The 21,458-nt window shown below is 43.7% G+C and overlaps 2 protein-coding genes across 15 annotated transcripts in view; one reads left to right on the top strand and one right to left on the bottom strand.

Annotated features, from left to right (window-relative positions):
* The window catches only part of NIPAL3 (NIPA like domain containing 3), a 50,727-nt gene extending 35,907 nt beyond the window's left edge, over positions 1-14,820 (bottom strand). For 3 of the 6 annotated variants that reach the window (XM_067724214.1, XM_067724245.1, XM_067724253.1), the window contains exons 1-3: positions 14,681-14,820; positions 13,656-13,799; positions 11,296-11,628 (exon numbers count right to left, since the gene is read on the bottom strand). In XM_067724214.1, the coding sequence (XP_067580315.1) occupies positions 11,296-11,388 (93 nt within the window). In that variant the 5' untranslated portion in view covers positions 11,389-11,628; positions 13,656-13,799; positions 14,681-14,820. The other 3 variants (XM_067724236.1, XM_067724223.1, XM_067724229.1) reach the window with 3 other exon arrangements.
* The window catches only part of STPG1 (sperm tail PG-rich repeat containing 1), a 55,386-nt gene continuing 48,265 nt past the window's right edge, over positions 14,338-21,458 (top strand). For 2 of the 9 annotated variants that reach the window (XM_067724339.1, XM_067724268.1), the window contains exons 1-2: positions 15,868-16,449; positions 18,782-18,900. The gene's annotated coding sequence lies outside the window, so the exon portion shown is untranslated. The other 7 variants (XM_067724279.1, XM_067724297.1, XM_067724289.1 and 4 more) reach the window with 7 other exon arrangements.

Below are 21,458 nucleotides of genomic sequence, written 5' to 3'. Positions count from 1 at the left end.
TAACAGACACAGACTTGGATAGGCCACACACAACAGAAAACACAGACTTTACAAAAAGAGTTGAGAAAAATCACTAAACAAGCAAACAATAAGAAACCACAACAAGCATCAACAACAAACAGGAGGCCGGGTGTGGATCTGATTTCCGGAGCTGCCACATAACCTTGAAAACGTCCAGATTTCATCAAGTTGTGCCGTACCGATATCTAAATGCAGAACACTTCTGTCATTCCTCAAAGGAGCCCCAAACCCACTAGCATTCATTCCCTGCTTCCCCTCCCCTCACTTCCTGGCAACCACTAGTCTACTCGCCGTCTCTATGTACTTGCCTATTCTGGACATTTCATATAAATGGAACTCTACAATATATGGTCTTTTGTGACTGGCTTCTTTCACTTAGCATAATGTTCTTAAGGTTCATATGAACCTTAAGAACTGGTTCATAGGAGCCTTAAGAACTGGTTCACATGAACCAGTACTTCATTCTTTATTACGGCCAAATAATATTCCATTATATGGATATACCATTTTTTGTTTATCTGTTCATCAGTTACATGTAAATTATTTCCACTTTTTGTCTATCATGAATGTTGCTATGAACATTTGTGTACATCTTTTTGCATGAACATATGTTTTCAGTTCTCCTGGGTATATTCCACTAGGAGTGGGATTTCTCAGTCATATAGTAACTCTGTGTTTAACTTTTTGAGGAACTGCCGAACTGTTTTCTATGGCGGCTACAGCAAATTACATTCCCACCAATCAAGGGTTCTCATTTCTCCACATTATTGCCAACACTTGTTATTTTCCTTAAAAAAAAAAAAATTACGATAGCCATTCTAAAGAGTGTGAAGTGGTATCTAATTGTGGTTTTGATTTGCATTTCCCTAATGACTAATGATGTTGAGCATCTTTTTAGGTATATATTGGCCATTTGTTTATCTTCTTTGGAGAACTGTTTATTCAAATCCTTGGCCTATTTAAAAAAAATTCACATATAATAGAGTTGACTATTAATCATCTTAAAGTATACAATTCAGTGGCATTTAGTACATTTTCAATGTTGTGCAACGCTTTGCTTATTTTTGTGTTTTTTTTGCGGTACGCGGGCCTCTCACCGCTGTGGCCTCTCCCGTTGCGGAACACAGGTTCTGGATGCGCAGGCTCAGCGGCCATGGCTCACGGGCCCAGCCGCTCCGCGGCATGTGGGATCTTTCCGGACCAGGGCACGAACCCATGTCCCCTGCATCAGCAGGCGGACTCTCAACCACTGCGCCACCAGGGAAGCCCACTTTGCTTATTTTTAAATTGAGTTGTCTTTTTATTATTGAGTTGTAAGATTTCTTTATATGTCTGGATACTAAACCCTTGTCAGATATACGATTTGCAAATATTTTCTCCTATTTTGAGGGTTATAGTTTACTTTCTTGACAGTGTGCTTTGATGAACAAAAGTTTTAAATTTTGATTAAGTTTAATTTATCTATTTTTTTCTTTTGTTTCTTGTATGGTTTTTGGTGTCATCATTTTAAAAAATTGTTGTCTAATCCAAGGTCACAAAAATTTGTACCTATGTTTCTTTCCAAGAGTTTTATAGTTCTAGCTCTTAGATTTAGGTCTTTGAATTAATTTTTTAATTTTGAATTAATTTTTTTTACATGGTATGAGGAAGGAGTCCAACTTCATCCTTTTACATGTAGATATCCAGTTGTCCCAGCATCATTTGTTGAAAAGACTGTATATTCTTTCCCTATTGAGTGGTCTTAGCACCCTTGTCAATAATCAATTGACCACAGATGTGTGGGTTTATTTCTGGTCCCTGTATTGTAGTCCACTGATTTGTACGTCTGTCCTTATGCCAGTACCACATTGTTTTGATTACTGTAGTTTTGTAATAATTTTTGAAATCATGAGTCCTCCAACTTTGTTCTTCTTTTCCCAAGATTGTTTTGGCTAGTTGGAGTCCCTGGCATTTCCACAGAATTTTAGGATCAGTTTGTCTCTAATTTCCCTTGTGATTTCTTCATTGACCATGGGTTAATTTTCACATATTTGTGAATTTCCCTCTTTGCTGCTGTGAATTTCCTTCTGTTATTAATTTCTCATTTCATCCCGCCACAAGAGAGGCCACAAGAGAAGCTGGGGCTACTCTTCATTGCAGTGCATGGGGTTCTCATTGCAGTGGCTTCTCTTGTTGCGGAGCATGGGCTCTAGGCGTGCAGGCTTCAGTAGTTGCAGCACGCGGGCTCAGTAGTTGCAGCACGCGGGCTCAGTAGTTGCAGCACGCGGGCTCAGTAGTTGCGGCACACGGGTCCTAGAGGGCATGTGCTTCAGTAGTGGCAGCATATGGGCTCAGTAGTTGAGGTGCGTGGGCTCAGTAGTGTGGCTTGCGGGCTCCAGAGCACAGGCTCAATAGTTGTGATGCATGGGCTTAGTTGCTCTGCTGCATGTGGGATCTTCCTGGACCAGGGGTCGAACCCGCGTCCCCTGCGTTGGTAGGCGGATTCTTAACCACTGCGGCACCAGGGAAGTCCCAGCCTGAGTTCTTTTACATGGCTGGCCAGCTCTTCTACTAGAGAGAGCTCAGCCTTTGGAAACTGACAGACTGGGTTTGTTGTAAATATTAGAAATAAACATGACAGCAATAATGACAAACAACAGTACTTATTGAGCACTTACTACATGCCAAGTACTATTCCAATTACTTCATATATATTAACTCATTTAATCCTCATAACAACTCTATAAGGTAGGTAGTATTATTATCTAATTTTACAGTGAGGAAGCTGAGGCACAGAGGATATGAGGTAGCTGGTAAGTGGATGAAGCAGGACTGGAACCCAGGTAGCCTGACATTAGAGCCTATGCTCTTAACTATTATGTCAAGCTATGGAATATTTAAAGCTCTAGAACAATGCCTGACACAGGATAAGTATTCAATAATTAGTAGCTATTATCAAGGGCTGGGGAATTGGTTCTTGACTCAAAGGTTCCTAGGCTAGTGCAGAATACAGACACTTTACAGAGGAGGGAAGAATAGCATTCCAGACACTTATTCACTTATTCAGTGCCTAGTGTGTGCCATGCACTGACTGCCAACGTGCCATGCACTGTCCCGGTCCTCATGCAGTATATATTAAACACCTGATTATTTTTAAGCACACTTCAGTTAGAGCTACCTAGGAGAAGCACAGATGCCTGATCTAGTGTGTGAGAGACCCAGGATTAAGGGAAGTCAGGGAGGCATCTTTGAAGAATGGTTTCAGAGAGAGGTCTGAAGACGTAGAGTGATGGGGGTGGGGTGGGAAGCCCCCATGGTGGGAATGAGCACGGTGCCTTTGCGGAACGGAAAGAAGGTGATGTGGAGGGGTAAGACCCAGGGGGAAGTGGGCTCAAAGGCACTGAGAGGTAAAAGGGGATGTGTGTGTGAGAGCTTGAGGACCAATGAGGGCTTCTATATAGCTGGGCGAGGGTCCACAGAAGACAGAAGAAACGTGAGTGCAGAGGGATAAGGCTTAGGGGTGGGCTGGTCAGATTGGGAGGGGGCTTCTCTACTTCAAAGGGTTTGGATTTGGGCTTGGAGATGATAGGGAGGCTCTGAGTGATGTCATTAGGACTGTTTCTAAAAGAGAAATCAGGGTAGCAGGATCTAGAAGGCCATATCCTTCAGATTGGGGGGCCCAGAGACTCTCTTCTACAAAGGTTTTGCTGATACTGACAGTTTTAAGGGATTCAATCACCATATCCTCATTTCCATCTGTGCCCTTTGCTAGCTTCCCATTGTTCCCCTTCCTTACTTTTCTCTGTAGCTTCCTCCCACTTTATCAAAGAAAGGTTTGTCCTTCACTCATGTGGAATCTTACTCTGGTACATTGCCCCAAATTGTAAAACCACTAAGAAACCCAGGGGAATTTTGAAATTTTGTTTCCTGGGAGATTTCTTTAGTGATAAATGCCCATTCTAGGAACTGTTTTCTCTCCCCCTCTCATACGTATTCCTGTAAGCCATGACAGATATCAGAATGGGATAACTTGGCCCTTGTTAACATATTCTGAAATCAGAAAGTCTGATTTAACTGATGTTTGTACAATAAAAACTAGCTTTGTTAATTAGGTTATACCTACAGTTGTAAGTTTTGACAAAAATATATTCAAGCTAGGGATAAATACATGTACAAATATTTATAGTAAATATTTGCATTATATTCTAGAGTTAAAATATATGTATTACAGTACAGTAAGGGCAAAGGTGTAGTAAAATTAATCATATTTCAATTTCCCCAATCCTTTCTGGATATATGAGATTAACCCAATGTGCCTCTAAGTGAAAAAAGTGACCGGCATAATTGATCATGCTTTTTTGGTAAACTTCACGGAAACTGTAAAAGCAAAAACAAATCCTGTTCTAAATTAAGTATGTCTAGTACGTTGCTTTGAACAAAAATGAATGAGGTCCTAATCATACAGTTAGCTGATAGGTCAATAAAACTAGTTTATCACTACTTGATTTTTAGCACATAACTTGGAAGGAGTTGAAAGAATTCAGTGATACTGCTGTAACAATACTTCTTCCATTCGGGGTACATGAAGAGACTCAGCACTTCTAGCCATAAAAACCAAAGCTTGCTACAGGATTGATGCTAAACCCTATCTCATTCTACCAATTAATAATATTTACCTTGAATATTGAAAATCAAGTCCAAATCTTTTCAGATACATTTTTCTAATACAAAGTTATTTTTGTTCAATAATGATGATAAAAATTTATACTGCATTAATCAACTGCTTTTATTCAATTGTATAAAAAATTCTGTATTGAATCAATATCTATGAACCTTATATCAAAGGAAATTTTAAAAAAGAAATTTGGTTACATACTCTACATTCTTTCTTGTAAAGAAGTATGATAGATGTCCGTAAAAATTTTAAGTATTGAAAGACAGACACATATAAACAAAGAAGAACAAGAGTGTTTTTGCTCACCACCCAATTCTGCAAGGATTAAGCTGTAATTTGTTGCAGTCGATAACCGACAATACACTCTGAACGGAAATTAAGACAATGACAGGATGCTCTGTGCTTGGACAAGCAGGCCCCTTAGATAGTTAGATGCACATCTCAGGAAGAATTTTAATGAACCCAGATTCTTGCATCTTCCCACACATTAAAAAAAGCACTAAATCATTAACTTGAGATATCTGTTCTCTGACCAGCAGTAATCTTTTACCAAGATGTATACTTTACCGCATGTATTTCCTAGCCAAAAATCACATACGTATAAACTGGTTTCCCCCTCAACCTCTTCAGAACAGCTTCCTCAGAGCTACTGAGCGTCTGTCTCCCAGGCTATAGTCCTCAGTAAGGTCTCTGAAAAAAACTTAAGTCACAACTCTTAGGTTGTGTGTTTTTCTTTAAGCTGACACAATTTTGGGATAAAATTCTGTGGGGAAATGGAAGGGAAACAGAAATTCAAGAAGGAAAAGGAATGATGTAAACTTTCCAACTGTTAAAGAAGAGTCTTTTCAGAAGTCTGATGGTAGGGATCAATGGTCTTTATATTCTGGGGGCTTTAGTTAAGTACGTGTAAGAGTTTAAAAAAAATAATTTAAATGTGTCAGGAATTACATACTTCGTGAATATTTAAACTTATAATCATAAGTTTTAGATGTCAATGAAAAGAAAGTGTGAGGAAATACACAGTGTTTCCTTAGAGGGGCAAGTTTGAGGACCTCAAAGGAAGCCCTTCACTACATGTGGTTCCTAAGGATTGAAAGCAAGGACCTCAACCTCATGGGAGGCAAAGAACTTGGGGCCAGGCAGGCACTCTGCCTAATAACTCAGTTTACCTACGCTAATGAGTAAATTGTTACAAAGTGTTAAGTGGCAGTGATTTTGCAGGAACTGCCTTCGGCAGGTAGGAGACAAAAAGACTCCGGTTGCTGCTCCAAAAACACTTCAAAGCTGCTTTAACACCTTAGTGGGAGACAGGGGAGAGCTGGAAACAGGCCCCAGGAACTGTGCAGAAACGGAGACCTGAGCAGGGGCTGCTCAGAGGACAGCTACAGGTTCAGGGTCGGCAGGCTGCTGAGACCTGCTTCACTAAGCTTCCGTTCCGCTCTCTTCTGCTAGTTGGGATGACGGTGCCCCTCTGTCAGAGCTGGTGCATGAACTTCTCGAGATCATTTGGAAGAAACACTTAACTCAGTAAATAAGAATTAGGGTGAACCATAAAAATTGCCAATATCCAACCAGTTTTGACCTACAAAAGTGGTAGTTTCTTTTGGTTCAACCTACAACTGATGGCCACTACATTATTATTACCCAGAGATACCAAGCTGTCCTCTGATGAGACTGAATCCACAAGGCTGCTGGAGAATGTGCTGTGAAATGTGACATAAAATGGAGTCATTTAAGTCAGGGTTTTAAAATGGGGCTGGGGGGTTTCCCTGGTGGCGCAGTGGTTAAGAATCCGCCTGACAGGGCTTCCCTGGTGGCGCAGTGGTTGAGAGTCCGCCTGCCGATGCAGGCGACACGGGTTCATGCCCCGGTCCAGGAAGATCCCACACGCCGCGGAGCGGCTGGGCCCGTGAGCCATGGCCGCTGAGCCTGCGCGTCCGGAGCCTGTGCTCCACAACGGGAGAGGCCACAATAGTGAGAGACCCACGTACCACAAAAAAAAAAAAAAGGTTAAAGGTTACCATAATAATATTTATGGAGCATTTATATATAATATCACATGTATTTTATATATATATATATATGTCAGGCATGGCACTAAGCCCTTTCTACGCATCACCTTTGAGCCACAAATAACCCTATGAAGTGGGTACTACTATGAGTCCTATTTTTAGCACACAAGTTGGAAGGAGTTTAGAGATGAACGAAGGAAGACTCAGAGTAGTTAAATAACCTGTCCAAGGTGAGGATGGGAGAACTTAAAGCTAGAGGTCTGACTTCCAGTTTCCTGATGAGAATCTGTGTCCCACTGTATTCTCTGGGGTGTCCTTCAAAGGTGGCAAGATAAAGAAAAAAAGATCCCTACCTTGTAAGGGCTACATTCCCACTAATGACACAGGAAGCTGAGGTTTCTTTTAAAAGCCATTACCTCAAGCATATTAATCTCCACTCATAACGACTGGCTACAGACACAGTTAGTAACAGCGCAATACAACTTCACGCTCTTTCATCCAAGGGTTTCAAAGGGCTTCGTCAATGCTAATTATGCCCCAAACCCTTGTGATGTGGTGGCTGGTTCAATTTTATGAGCATTTAAAGTCAAGCAAGGAAGCTGCCAGCAGCCCAGGGGTTACACAATTTGAACACACACCTACCCGCCGCCCTCAAGTGCCTGGTGGAGGGCAATTCAGAGTTGAGGCGACAACCAGCAGGGCTCCTGACGTTAAGTCCCTCCTCCAAACCTCAGCACTGGAAACTGTGAAATGGTGGTGTCCAGGTCTACTGGCAGGGAGGGAGGAGGACAGCAACGGGAAACTCCAGCTCTGGACACTCTGCTGGGAGACTTCTCGACCCAGCATGCTCTGCTTTTGGCTGAGGAACCACCCGGGGGTTTTCACCAAAGTTATTCAAAGTGTTAAGTGCTCGTAAGTACATGTGGACGGCTAACCCAGGACAGGGATTCGATCTTGGGATCAATGACTCTGTGCCTTACGAAAAGGTGCAGACTGAAACACCGGTGCTCCCACTGAGGGGCAGGTTCAAGCCATGGCTCCAACAGACCCAGCCCTCAAGGGAAGGGGGCAGCAGACCCAAAGTCACTTCCCTCTCTGCTTCAGGTAACCGATACAGATTTTGAAGACCAGCAGACCTGGGCTGGGGTCCTGCCTCTGCCACTCACTGCTGTGTGACTTCAGGGCAATCACTCTGAAGCCTCAGCTTCCCCTCTGAAAAATGAAGCTGACCGTAAACCCTCATGTAATAAATATTAAAACAATTCTAGCTGCTACCATTATTATTTTTACAATTTTTATTTGTATCATCATCATTAGCATTAGCAACAGCTCTAAGGACCCTTCTGGCTCTGATAGTCTCTGATCCGAGAACTGATCTTTCACCAGTTACAACTCTGAAAGAAAAGAAACTGTTCGCAGAAAAGCAGCCACAGGTCGCAGAGGCAGGAAACCTTGGATACTGGCATCCAAGTGAAACCTCAGCTCAGATCTCCTGTTCCAGCGCCTGCTTTACATCTGCCAACAACACATCTATTTACGTACCGCAGTGACAAGACTGTCATCACTTGCTATTTAAACTGCACTCTCAGTCCCTTGGGCTTAAAATGCTAACAGTTAAGTATAAACTGCATTCTGGCTTGCTCTGAGGGTTACTCATATTCAAATACAAGGGAGGCAGCAGGCTGGCTAATAGGCTCTGCTACACCCGTGACCTGGCTTCAGGCCAGCTCCCTGACGTTTACCTTCTCCAGCAGGTAAGGCGTTACCTTATCTACGACTGCTATTTCGACACTTAATAACCAGTATCAGGGAGAGAAGGGGCGTTGCAGAGTGCCCAGCACAATGTAGGCAAGAGGAAGTGGTGGATAAAACCACGGGCTTTGGCAGAGCACAGGCTTGTTTCAAATTCCAGTTTTATGATCTATTGACTGTGTGGTCTTGGGAAAGTTAATTAACGTCTCTGTGCCAGTTTCCTCATTTGTAAAATGGGGATATAATAGTACTTACCTTATGGGACTTTTGTGAGGATTAACACAGTCCCTGTTATAGTAAACACAACAAATGTTAGTTGCTATTATTATGATGATGATTACCATAGTAATTGTGAATTGGCTATAAAAGTGTGGATAAAGGGCCTATATTTTCCTGCCAGGAAGACTGACAAAGGCTTCATGAAAAAGGTGATATTTGAGCTGGAGCTGGAAGGGTGGGTAGGATTACCACAGGCAGAAAACTGGAGATGGTACAGGCAGCTTCAGTTTCCTTTTCTGTAAATTCAGGTCATCCTCATAACTACCCTATAGGATGAACTTAATGCTGATGTGCAGAGGAATTACATGACTTTCCCCAAGTTATAATGCTACAAAGTGATAGAGCTGGAACTGGAAGCCAGGTCTCCCTGATTCCAAAGGTCATGCTCTTAACACCCTGCTGAATCTCTCTTTTTGTGCCAAATTCTGTCCTAAAGGGTAGATACTTGTGGAAATGGCTTCCCCGCCACCCTTCTAGACTCCTTCAGGGAGGAGATATCTCAATTACCTACATAGCTCCCGCCCCACCCAGCATAGGCACGTATATGGCAGGTGCTCAGTTGAGAGACCTGTTTGCTAAATAGAAGTGAGGCCCGACTCTTGCAGGCTGAAGCAGAGCCTCCAGTGTCAGAGACCCGCAGGGATGCCGACCCTCGGGCAGCTCAGCCTGTTGGTCTCACAGACCACCTTCCCCCAACAACCAGAATCCATTCCCTGCTGGGTAGGGTGAGGGTGGGGCTGTAACTCAGGGCAAACTGCTTGTTTCTAGCCATCCCCCATCAACGTGGACTTGGGGCCTCTCAATGTTTTCCCCAAAGGTAGGAGATGCCTCCAGGAAAACCCACCCAGCCACAAGCCCACAGTGTGGAGACACCATGTTTGCTGGAGGACCCCACCCCCAGCCACTACTGATTGGACGAATGTAGACACCTGACCCAAGCTGGGCCAATCAGATCCTCCCTCTTTTGAACGCGTGATTAAGAGTTCTACCACCTTTCAAGCCCCACGGCCCTTCTTGCCCCTGGGTTCCATGAGCTACCCTGTAGCCTTATAATAATTTTACCTTTCCCTTCAGCGTCTCTGAAACGGATTTTTATTCCTTGCAACCAAAATAGCCTTAAAATCAAAGAGGAAAGAGACAGCTTCCCCTTAGAACCCCTTCCCCTTCCCCCAGGCAGAATTAACTACTCCTTCCTCTGCTCTGTGCACCTTCATCTGTTCCTGTTTGTAACCACGAGACATTTCTGAGTCAAGCGGTGAGTCAAGCCCCTCCTGCATGCCTAGCGCTGGGCTACGTGCTTTCTCATTGATCCATGCAGCCGAGGAGGGATGAGGGATGGAGGGAGGTGTTGCTACTACCATCCTACCCGTAAGAGAAGCTCTGAGGGTTACCTAAGCCCTACATCTAATCACTTGGATAGGAACAGGTAGGGATTTGAAGCCTAGCCTTCTTCCGTTTATTCCCCCGGTACTTCCGTCAGCCCATCACCCTTTGTTCACATGCCTATCTGCCACCTCACTTCTTAAGCTCTTTGGTAGAGTCACTATGACTTATTTACCTTTTCTGAAGATACTTCTGTAATAAGTAACTGAATAAAATTTGTGATTAAAATGGAAACTTACTAGACGCCTCATGGGGGAGAGTGTTCTGTGTCCATTTGGCATCCATTCACCACAAGGGCAATTATATCAACTATATTTTCTTATTTTCTGTATTCTTGATGCACTGGCATTTGTGAGCTCGCTTGCTGGGGAGAGACTGCCTCTTCCAGGGCTATCCAATTTTTTTTTTTTTTTTTTTGCAGTACGCGGGCCTCTCACTGCTGTGGCCTCTCCCATTGCGGAGCACAGGCTCCGGACGCGCAGGCTCAGCGGCTAGGGCTCACGGGCCCAGCCGCTCCGTGGCATGTGGGATCTTCCCGGACCGGGACACGAAGCCGTGTCCTCTGCATCAGCAGGCGGACTCTCAACCACTGCGCCACCAGGGAAGCCCTATCCAATTCTTAGAGATAGCAAAGGGGCATGATCTCTGGGATGTTCACTGCAGCATTTACAGTCATCCCAGATTAGAAACAACCTAAACATCCAACAATAGGAGGTCTTTCCAGCAAATTTTGATACAGCAGCTCAACAGATTACTGCGCAATCATTCAGAAAGCATGCTTTCAATCACTACTCAATGACGTGGGGAAATAGTCCACAAATAAGGTTAAGGGAAACAACCAAGAAACAAAACTCTCTGTACAATCTGATCCCCAATCTGTAATACCAGAAAAAGACAGGAAGGAAATACACAGAAATATGAACAAAGGTTGTCTCTGAGTAATGGAGCAGGTGATTTTTTAAAAAAATCAAGGAATGAATTCCTTTTAAAATATTTCTCTACCTTCCTATTTTTATGTATTTTAATGAACATTTCTTTTGATTACACATTCTCTTGTACGCCTGGAGGGTCTGCCTGTTTCTGCCAGCGATAGGCACGCGGACCCTGGACCTATCTGTTAGCCAATGCTGCACCGTGTTACTTTCTTGTTAGAAAAATATAAAATTCCCAAACCAAAAAAATAAAAGCTCTTGCCTTGTAGGAGAAGGAAGCCTCACTCACAGGGTCAGCACTGCTCGCGGGCGGGAGCTGCTGCAGCTGCAGGGCTGCTCTGTGGGCTCCGTCCATGGTGGTCTAAGGGCACATCCCACCGGGCCTGGTTTGGCAGCTGCAGCTGCTGCTAAGCCATCTTTCCTTGCGGGGTTCGCCTCCTTCCACCAGCCATCACTTTCCCACGCGGAAGAAGTACTTCAAGGCTCTTTTGGCCAATTTACAGCCTTTTCCTCATCTTCCCTCAGAGACGTGCCAGTTTCTAGGTCTCTTCCCAGGCACACAGACAGGGATGCGTTTCCTGATTCTCGCGGTGCTCTAGAGGGTGGGGAAGAACATTAAAAATGCATGTACAAGGAAACACTGAAACATTATCATCTCAAATAAAGATATGGCTCACCTGCCTCAAAGCCTTTTCCCGGCCCTTTAAAAACCCCATCCCTCGCCTCCTTTGCTTCCTTCCTTCCATCATATCCTAATTTAAATGCTACTTTTCTATAGGCTCCCCTACATAAGAAGTAGAACACTACCTACATCTACTTCTCCAGGACTCCAAAGAAAGAAAAAAATCCCACTGCCATAAAAAAGGAACCATCTACATTCTGATGCAGGAAAGAAAGAATGAGAAGAAAAGTTATCTCCATGGAAGATGGAAGAATTGTCCTGCTTCTGAGGGTCAGCCTAGCACAGGTGATACAACATTGGACCAGGAGGGGTAAGACCTAAGTGACCAGATCATTTTGCCTCTGGAGTCTCAGTTGCCTCATCTGTAGAACAGGGGTAAAATGTGGCCTCAAGTAAAACAAGCAATGACGGTAATTCCCATTAACTTCATTGGACTGATATTTTCAGGGCATCTCAAGCTTTTCTACCAAACAGAGAAAGAGGAAGTACGCCCTTAGTGTTATAGGAAGCATGGCCAAAATACCTTCTGCAAGTGCTAAGGGTTTCTTTGACGTCTTCTTATATTTAAAAAAAAAAAAAAAATACAAATTTGGATTCTACTGCAAAGTCTATGTTTATTTATTTTTTTTTTTTTGCGGTACGCGGGCCTCTCACTGTTGTGGCCTCTCCTGTTGCGGAGCACAGGCTCCGGACGCGCAGGCTCAGCGGCCCTGGCTCACGGGCCTAGCCGCTCTGCGGCATGTGGGATCCTCCCGGACCGGGACACGAACCCGTGTCCCCTGCATCGGGAGGTGGACTCTCAACCACTGCCCCACCAGGGAAGCCCTATGTTTATTTTAATATAAAAATATTTTAAATTACTTTTGATCCGCCATGTGCTACCTGTTTTACCTGGGCCAAGTCATTTAACTTTTCAGCCAGTCTCCTCTGCTGTGAAATATGGATATTCGAAGCCCATGTGTTTTGAGAATTTGGTGAAATAATGCATATAAAATATGTGCACAGTGAATGGTCAATGAATGTCAGTTATTATTAGTATTAATTTTATTATTATCGGTCTAATTATTTAATTTGCCTATGAATACACCTTTCTTTCTCTCAAGCAACGAATATTTGAGGGCTTACTGCGTGCCAAACAAAGTCTCTGCTGTGCCTCAAGGTGTCAGAAAGCTGCCTCCTATCTTTCCTGTAGCTTCCAGTTCCTTCTGTTATCTAGCCCTAGGCCCAGGAATTCTGGTTCCTGGTGTGAACAGCACAGTCTTATGTTATAGGACTAACACTGAGTCCAGTATCTAGGAGACATCAGATGCAGGGCTTAGCACAGGAGCAGCACTTAGACAATGTAGCCCAGGTCTCACTTTGTCAAAGGGCCTCAAAGTTAAATGATTGCTTCTGCCTCTAGATGAGGTTATATATTCAGTATATATATACCTGAAGTACACTCATCAGACAACTTTGTAACTCACATCCCATAACCAGACCTCCCTGACTGTAAAGCCCTACGAATATTTGTTTGTAATCTTGTGAAAAGCGTAATTATTATTCACTCTACTTTTATGCCTTAAGAAGGAAGGGTGGCCCAGGGTTCCCTTGATCTCTGAGACCCTCTTAGAGGCTTTTGGCCTGGAGGTGAAGGGGCACTGCAGCACAAATTCTGGGAAGCAGTTTGCTGAATCCCCTGCTCCGTTGCTCCCTGCCGAGATCTAGCCCAAAGCCTGGCACGGTGACCTCCATACATACCTGCTGACTGGCTATAGACAGGCCTGTGAAGCACCTGGTGCACCGTGGCTGCTTCACGGGCAAGAAGAGAACGGATTACTCAGGCCTAACCAACCACGACTCCAGAGATACAGCCCGTATAGCCAGCCCCGCCCACAGCACGTCAGAGAGACCTCAGGGATGTGCCAAGAGGCTGATGGGAATCCAGGCCCCTAACTAACCTCCTTTGCATCAGCTGGTTCCTCCAGGTGGGTTTCTGTTTTTGCCCTCCTTTGTAGCGTCTGTGGTTACTCTCATTTAATTCGCTTTGAAAAAGCAGCTTCCCTCTCTGCCTCAGGAAACCCAGGCCTCTGAGGCATCATGGCCTGCAAAGACAGAAAACTCTCCCTCAGCTGGGTAGCCGTTGGGACTAAAAGCCTTGGAGGAACTCTCTGCAAGTTGCCCTTCCTTATAAGGCACACATTCTTTGCCCAGCGACTCTCTTTTCCTTACTTCAAAGCACTTTTCCAGGACTAACATATGCCCTAGAGGCAAGGAGCCAACTCTGTGCTGCCAGCCACCCCTTAATTTTGAGGCCCCTCACAGCCACCAGTGAGCACAGGGTCGCTGACTCAAAAAAGGAAAGATAATTCACTAGGTGATGGCTTCCACTCCATCCGCCAGCCCTCATCTCAATGAATTACTTCACTGACCCACAGAATACGGTTTCCCAGCCTAGAGAAACGTAGCTCGTGGCTGCTAAGAGTCGGGTCTTGGCTCTGCCTGAAAAACTCAAACACGCCCTTTCCCAACACCTGCAAATTCAGCTTCCGGTTGCTGAGTGCCAGTTACAGGCCAAGCGCTTTCCCTTTCCTGGGCTTTGGCTCACTGAAGGGTTACACGCTAAAGTCCCCACCCAATGCGCAGGAAACAACTGCCAGAGGCCAACATGGATCAAGAAGGCCTTCTCTCATCCACCTGATAACTCCACCGGCTGCTATCGCCCAAGCCGGCGTGTATAGGTACAATTCAGGCGAAGTTACTCTAGTTCACTTCCTGATTTGGTAACGCCTGGCATCACCTTTACTAAGGCAAATCCATGCCCCTCTCCTCGATGCGAAAATGGAAAAAGCATTCTGAGGCAATGAGACCCAAAATGACAAGGAAGATATTTACGGTAGATGATCACAAGTGCATTCGCTTTTCCCGAAACGAAGGGTGAATTCAAGTCCCCCTTCCCCCGCCCTTAGTCTTAATCACTACTCACCGGCGGCGTTTCCGCTAAGGCCCACCTATCAGAGGTTTCTGAGCAATGACTTAGACTCTTCGCGCAACCCGGAGGCACAGCCTCCCAGATTCCTTCCCCAACCCAGCGCTGCCCGAGTGCTGCAGTGTTTTGCTTTCAAGGCCGCGATTTGATTTGCCAGAAAGCCTGCCAGTCAAAAGCTGGCAGGCATTTGGTGCAGACGAGTGGCTGCGAGGAGGGGGTGGGCGGGACAGACCTCCGGCATTGGCTCCGCCGAGAAGCTTGCTTGAAGCGTAGGGGGAGAGCCTTGAGGAGGCGGCGCCCCGCAGGAGCTTTGCGCTCGCCTGGAGAGGGTCCCCTCTAGCGGCCACAGGAAAGACGTTGGAACAAAACTCCGCTCCCTCCTCGGGCTGTGTCTGGAAAGCTCCGGTGACTTGCTCACTCCACTTGCCCTACAGGTGGGCAGCCTGACAGGTGTCCTGCCTCCTTATCCTCAGAGCCCCCTCCCAGGCTTTGCTTCTGCTGTTGCCCCACCCCCACGCTCTCACCAGGTATTCAAATCCTACACATTTTTCAAGGCTCGGTTCCTCCCAAAGCCGCGGGGCATAAAAGTCTCTCCTTGCCTATCCTCCCGGAACACCTGTTGGCAGCACAATATACCAACCCTCCCGGTGCGTCCCCAGCTCAGCAATACTTAAGGTCCACCAGTAAGCCCAGCACTTGAATGCTTCCGTAATGTACAAGTGTAATCATTATGATTGCCTCGAGGATATATTGTACAATACAGGGAATATAGCCAATATTTTATAACTATAAATGGAGTATAAACCTTAAAAAATTGTGAATCACTGTCCTGTACACCTGTAACATATAATATTGTACAGCAACTATATTTCAATTTAAAAATTTTAAAAAATGAGTTGTATTTAAAAAATAATTAGTACGTGCATGGAGCGTCTGCTTTTTCACTCACGTGCATTTCATTTCAGATCCTCTCAACAACCCCCTGAGCGAGACACTGGGCTCATGCCCATTATACAGGTGAAGACATGACATTTGGACAGAGACCTCGATGATGAGAAAGAGGCAGTTGTGGTTCAGACCCTGACACCAAGCGAACTCAGAGGGAACACCCGAGAGCAGGACGAGGTTGACATATTGTAGGAACTGCCCAAAGGACAGCGTGGCTGGTGCGAGATTTTTCTGGCGCGTGGGAAGGGGGAGCGGGACGGGCAAGGGACAGCTTCTATGAAGATGTTTGGATTTCATCCTAAGTTTAAAGGCGAGCCCTTGGAGTGTTCTAAGAGAGCGAATGACAAGATCACTGTGATTGCTCTTAAGTGTGTAAAGAGGGGCTCCTGGAACACTACATGGCTGCCCCCGTATGTTGCCCGTTTCAGTCTTTTTTCTTTGGCTCTTATAAACAGGGCTTCGATGAATGTTAGTTCTTTTAGGTTTATTCCTTGAAGTAGGATTTCTGGGTGATCAAAAGTCTAAGGCTTTGGGTCTATCACAAGATTTTGGGGGGTTGCCTAGATAAGCCCTGTTAAGGTTCCCCACCCATCCTGACGTAGTTAACCCGAACCCTAAAATTCTGGCAGCTTCCCAGCGGTTTTTGAAATGCCTCTGATCATTGGCCAACAACTTTTCACGCCTAAGAAACGGAAGACACCATTGGCTCGAGTTCATCCGGAAGCGGGCAGAGGTGGAAGTTAGAACGTTTAGGCCTGTGGTTGCCATAGCGACAGGGAGGTTGACAGGCCAGATTCAGCCCTGGGGGAGCCGACAAGGTAGGAAGATGTCCCTTTTGGGGGACGGATGCCAGGGTCGTGGGGAGGAGGACCCGGCGCACCGCATGGGACGCCCACTGAGACCGCCGCCTACCCGGTGCGTGCGGAATTCCGCTGCCGAGCTAGGTGGTCCCCTGAGGGCCGGAAGAAGCCACTGTTGGAGGTTCCCCTCCCTGGAGGTGTGCCCTCAGAGTCCCCACCTGAAAAGTGGTGATAATAACCAGGGCATCCCTTCCTCATAGAGCTCCGGTGAGGGGCGTGGGCATCTGACTCCCCTGCCTCAGCCCCGGCGAGTGGACAAACGTTTGGGGGCGTCTGGCAGCAGGTGGACCACAAAGAGCTAAATTCTAATCCCAGGTCCACTCCATCTCCTTCCCTGCTCGGGGCTTCGGTTTACCCATCTGTGAAACGAAAGGCTGTGATTGGAATCTAGAGGTCACTAGCCGGCAGCCAGCGGAAGTTTATTCCAGCTCTCCGACACACTTTCTCGGCTTCAGAAAAATATCAAATAGATTATTTACCCAAGATTGCTTTGAAAAATGTAAAATACTTCCAAGATGCACCATAGCATTGTAACTGAATCAATAAAAATCTCATATAGTCAAAACTATTCATGCAAGTCCCATAAAATTCCACATAAAGGTAACATGAGGTAGTATATATTGATATACTTGTACAGTAAAATACATGCATAAATATATGAAATATGTGATAATACTATAAGGTAAATAATAAGGGTTTTTTAAAACATAGAGATGGTAGAATGAAAACATGCCTACAGTTGTAGTTTTGTGAGTTAAATCTTTCTAGAATGTAGCTCCTAATGGAAAGAGTTGTATTTAATATTATGAGTACATCTATATACATTATGGATAAAATGTGTCTACTCCTAGTATTCATCCATTCAGTCAGTCCACAAATATTTATTGAGCAACTGCTATGTGCTAGGAAACAGATTGGGGATTCAGTGATGAACATCTTATTGATGAAGATCATAAAAAACTATTTTACATATTACATATAAAATATGATGTTGGGTAGTGAAAAGTGCTTTGAGAAAAATAAGACAGGGTCAGGGACTAGAGAGAGATAGGTGGTTCTTCCGAAGAGAGAGTGGTCAAGGAAGTCATCCCAAAGGCAATTTGAGGAGAGGCCCAGATGAATCTGGTGACGGGGCCAGAGGATGGTACCCAGTATAAGGGAGGAATCCCCATGTTACAAGGGTATCGCAGAAGCTGAAGAGGTCCCTTGTGGAGAAGAGGATTAGTCTTTAGGTTGTGGGTTATGACAGCTGCCTTCAAATACCTGAAGAATAGTCATATGTAACAATGGCTTTCAAACTTTTTGACTGTGACCCATGGTAAGAAATGCATTTTATATTGTGATCCAGCACACATACACATGCACATAAAAGCTTCACAAGAGACTACAAGCTATGACCTGCATTTCAGAACTCACCAATGTGGAAGAGGAGTGAGACTTATTCTGAGCTGATTCACGCAGGAACTTTCTAGCAGTTAGAACTACCCAACAGTGAACTGCCTCAGGAATTTTCAAACTGAGTTCTGGGGACCCCCAGCATCCTGTGAAAATTCAAGACAGCCTAAATATTTGCATAGGACTCTATTTACATGGTACATTGCATAGGACTCTATGCAATGTCCTAATTTTTTAAAAAACAACCATACATACTCAAGGATAGTAAATGTCAACATTTAGCATGTTAACATTTAGTGTGTGCTACCTTAGAGGTTATTATAGTGGTTCAGAGCAAGCAGAAGTCAGACTTCCTGGGTTCAAAGCCTGATCCCACCTCTTACTTCTGGTGTGAACTTGAGTAAGTCACTTAACCTCTCCCTCTGAATTTCAGTTTTCTCATCTGTAAAATGGGGATAATACCTCACTGGATTATTGTAAGGGTTGCGTGAAGTATTCTATACAAGGCATTTAGGAGTGTAAGGGCTCAAGAAATGACAGCTATTATTTTAAGCTGTTAATACATTATCCCCGTGCATGTATTAAAATCTAATATTAATAAAAGCCTACTGTAGGCTAGGCAGCATTAACTACTACTTGTGGATCATCGTATTTGATCCTCACAAGCAACTTGAGAGGAAGGTACTATTACCAATCTCCCTTTATGGAAGAGGAAATGGATTTAAAAGGTCAAGTGACTCATCCAAATAAGAACTATTAAGTGGCAGAACCCAGGACTATTAGCCTTGAACAGAGGACTGGGTACTCTTGATCACTGCACTGGCCCTCACCTGGGAACTGGTTAAACATATGCTGTTGATTAGGAAGTTAGTATATCTTCATTGCTCTTTCTTAGATTCCAGGCCCCTGACATCCTGTCATGAACAGTTATACAAGCAAGTGCACCAGTGAGGCACATCTGCACAGTGCTCCATTCACACCTGGGCTGTACCTTCTCTCATCCTGGCTTCACAGGTATGCAGTAACAAGGCTGGAAAACATTAGTAATAGTGTTGTCTTTGGGTGGTAGGAATATGGATTGTTTTTTTAAATCTTTTAAATGTATCTTTCCAAAAATTTGACAATATGTACCTATAACCATTGTAATAGGAAGCTTAAACCTCTTCTAATTACTCATAATTCTAGCACACTAATGCATTTAAAAAATAACAGCTTTATTGCAGCTAGGGAAGTAGATGGTTATTTCTAAGACAACAACACTGCACTGAGATGTGATAAGTGAATAGTGGCTGTGTTTATAGATCCTAAAAGACATTCTTATACTAGAGTAGTGATTGTGCTGTGATCGATATTGACTTGTTTCTGTTGTTTTTGATTTCTTAATTTCTTTGAGTGTGTTGCCAATAATTATATTAAATATTAAGTTTTTAGTATAGATTGTCCACCATAAATGATTGAGAATTGCTGCTGTGAGGGTGATAGAATAAAGTGAAGAGTAAATACTGAAGGAGCAAAGGATTGGTAGAGCATAACATCATTTATTCAATCCTTCATTCCTTAGTATTTATAAATGATGTAAGTTCCTTAGGAAAAAAGGTGAGCAAAATAAAACTCAAGTCTGTTCATGAAAGATTAACTTCTATGAAAATTAAATCATGCTCCTGCTGTTAACAACTGAAAAAACAGAAATATAGGAAACATGGTTTTTAGACATTGAACAACAGGGAGCCCAGTACTGTAATCCCTGAGAGAAGAAAAACAAGGTGAGCCCCACAATTGCTCCAGCTTAGTGCTGGGGGCAGTTTCTAGGCCACAGTTCAGGGTGAGGGAAACCTCAGTTTCTGAGCTGGGGAGATAGAAATCAGAGTTCAGGGAGACCAAAGCAGCTGGAATTTACAGGGTAGAACACCATAAAGGAGGGACCTGCACATAAAAAGTTCAGAAATAGGAAGAGAGTTCTCCTTAAGTCTTTGGCTGAGGAATGATGGGCACATGCATGAGAAGAAACTAAGACGGGGGAAAGACCCACCAGAAAGCAGTAGGCTGAACAGTTTCTGGGCCTTACACAGAACTGGGACTACTTCATGTTCCCATAAACCAGAATAGAGAGACACTGTATCAGATGAGGATGGATTGGGCAGAGTCTATAGAAATATCATGTCTTAGTAGTAGAGATAAATTATTCCTAGAATAAAAGCTGCTCTGGATTCACTATAACAAAGCTTAAAAAGCTGGAAAGGAGCATATGGGTCTGTAAGTTACTGGAAATTGTGCCAGAAAAAAAAAAAATGCAACACTCTACAGAAATACTTCAAAATCCAGTACCCAACAGTGTAAAACTCACAATGTCCAGCGTCCAGTACAAAATTGCTGGACATGAAAAATACAGGAAAATATGACACATATCCAAGAGAAAGAGCAGTCAATGTTAGCAGTCCCAGAAATGACAGAGATCATAAAATTAGTAGAAAAGGGGCTTCCCTGGTGGCACAGTGGTTGAGAATCCGCCTGCCAATGCAGGGGACACGGGTTCGAGCCCTGGTCCGGGAAGATCCTACATGCTGTGGAGCAACTAAGCCCATGCACCACAACTACTGAGCCTGTGCTTTAGAGCCCTTGAGCCACCACTACTGAAGCCTGCACGCCTAGAGCCCATGCTTTGTAACAAGAGAAGCCACCGCAATGAGAAGTCCACTGCAATGAAGAGTAGCCCCCACTCACCGCAACTAGAGAAAGCCCATGTGCAGCAACAAAGACCCAATGCAGCCAAAAATAAATAAATTAAATAAATAAAATTTTAAAAATTCGTAGAAAAGGACATTAAAGCAGGTATTATAAACATGCTCAAATATGTAAAGGAAAACATGAACATAATGAAGATAGAAATGGAAAATATTTTTTAAAAGGACCCAAATGTAACTTCTAGAGATGAGAAATGCAATATTTGAAATAAAAATATAATAGATGGGATTAACAGCAGATTAGAAACTACAGAAGATCATTGAACTTAAAGGCAATATACACTGTCCAAATGAAAGTGGGGGGGAGGGGCAAGAACAGAATCTCAGTGATTGTGGAACAATATTAAGTAATCTATATACGTATACTTGTAGCTCCAGGAAAGAAGCCAGGGTGGGGAAAGGCTCAAAATTTTTTGAAAAAATAATGGCTGAATATTTTTCAAATTTGATGAAAACTATAAATCTGCAGATTCAGGAATTTCAATGAATCCAAAATAGTAAAAACATAAAGAAAATAATAAAATGATGCAAAGTCATCATCAAAATCAAATTTCTGAATAAAAGTGATAAACAGAAAAACTTAAAAATAGTGGGTAAAAAAGATATATTAGGACATAAGATAAGAATTACAGTGGATCACTTATCATAAACTATGCAAGTTAGGAGACAATGGAGTAATATATTTTAAAGTTGGGGAGAGGAGGGAAACTGTCAACACAGAATTCTATTACCAATAAAAATGACTAAGAAAATAAAAGGAAAAAAGATTATTTTAGGCAAACAAAAACCTAGAGAATGCATTATCAGAAGACTTGCACTACAAGAAATGTT

Source organism: Pseudorca crassidens, chromosome 2 (assembly GCF_039906515.1).
Source record: "Pseudorca crassidens isolate mPseCra1 chromosome 2, mPseCra1.hap1, whole genome shotgun sequence".
NCBI classification, from domain to species: Eukaryota; Metazoa; Chordata; class Mammalia; order Artiodactyla; family Delphinidae; genus Pseudorca; species Pseudorca crassidens.
Note: the sequence above shows the minus strand (reverse complement) of the source record. Positions and strands in the feature narration are given on the sequence as shown.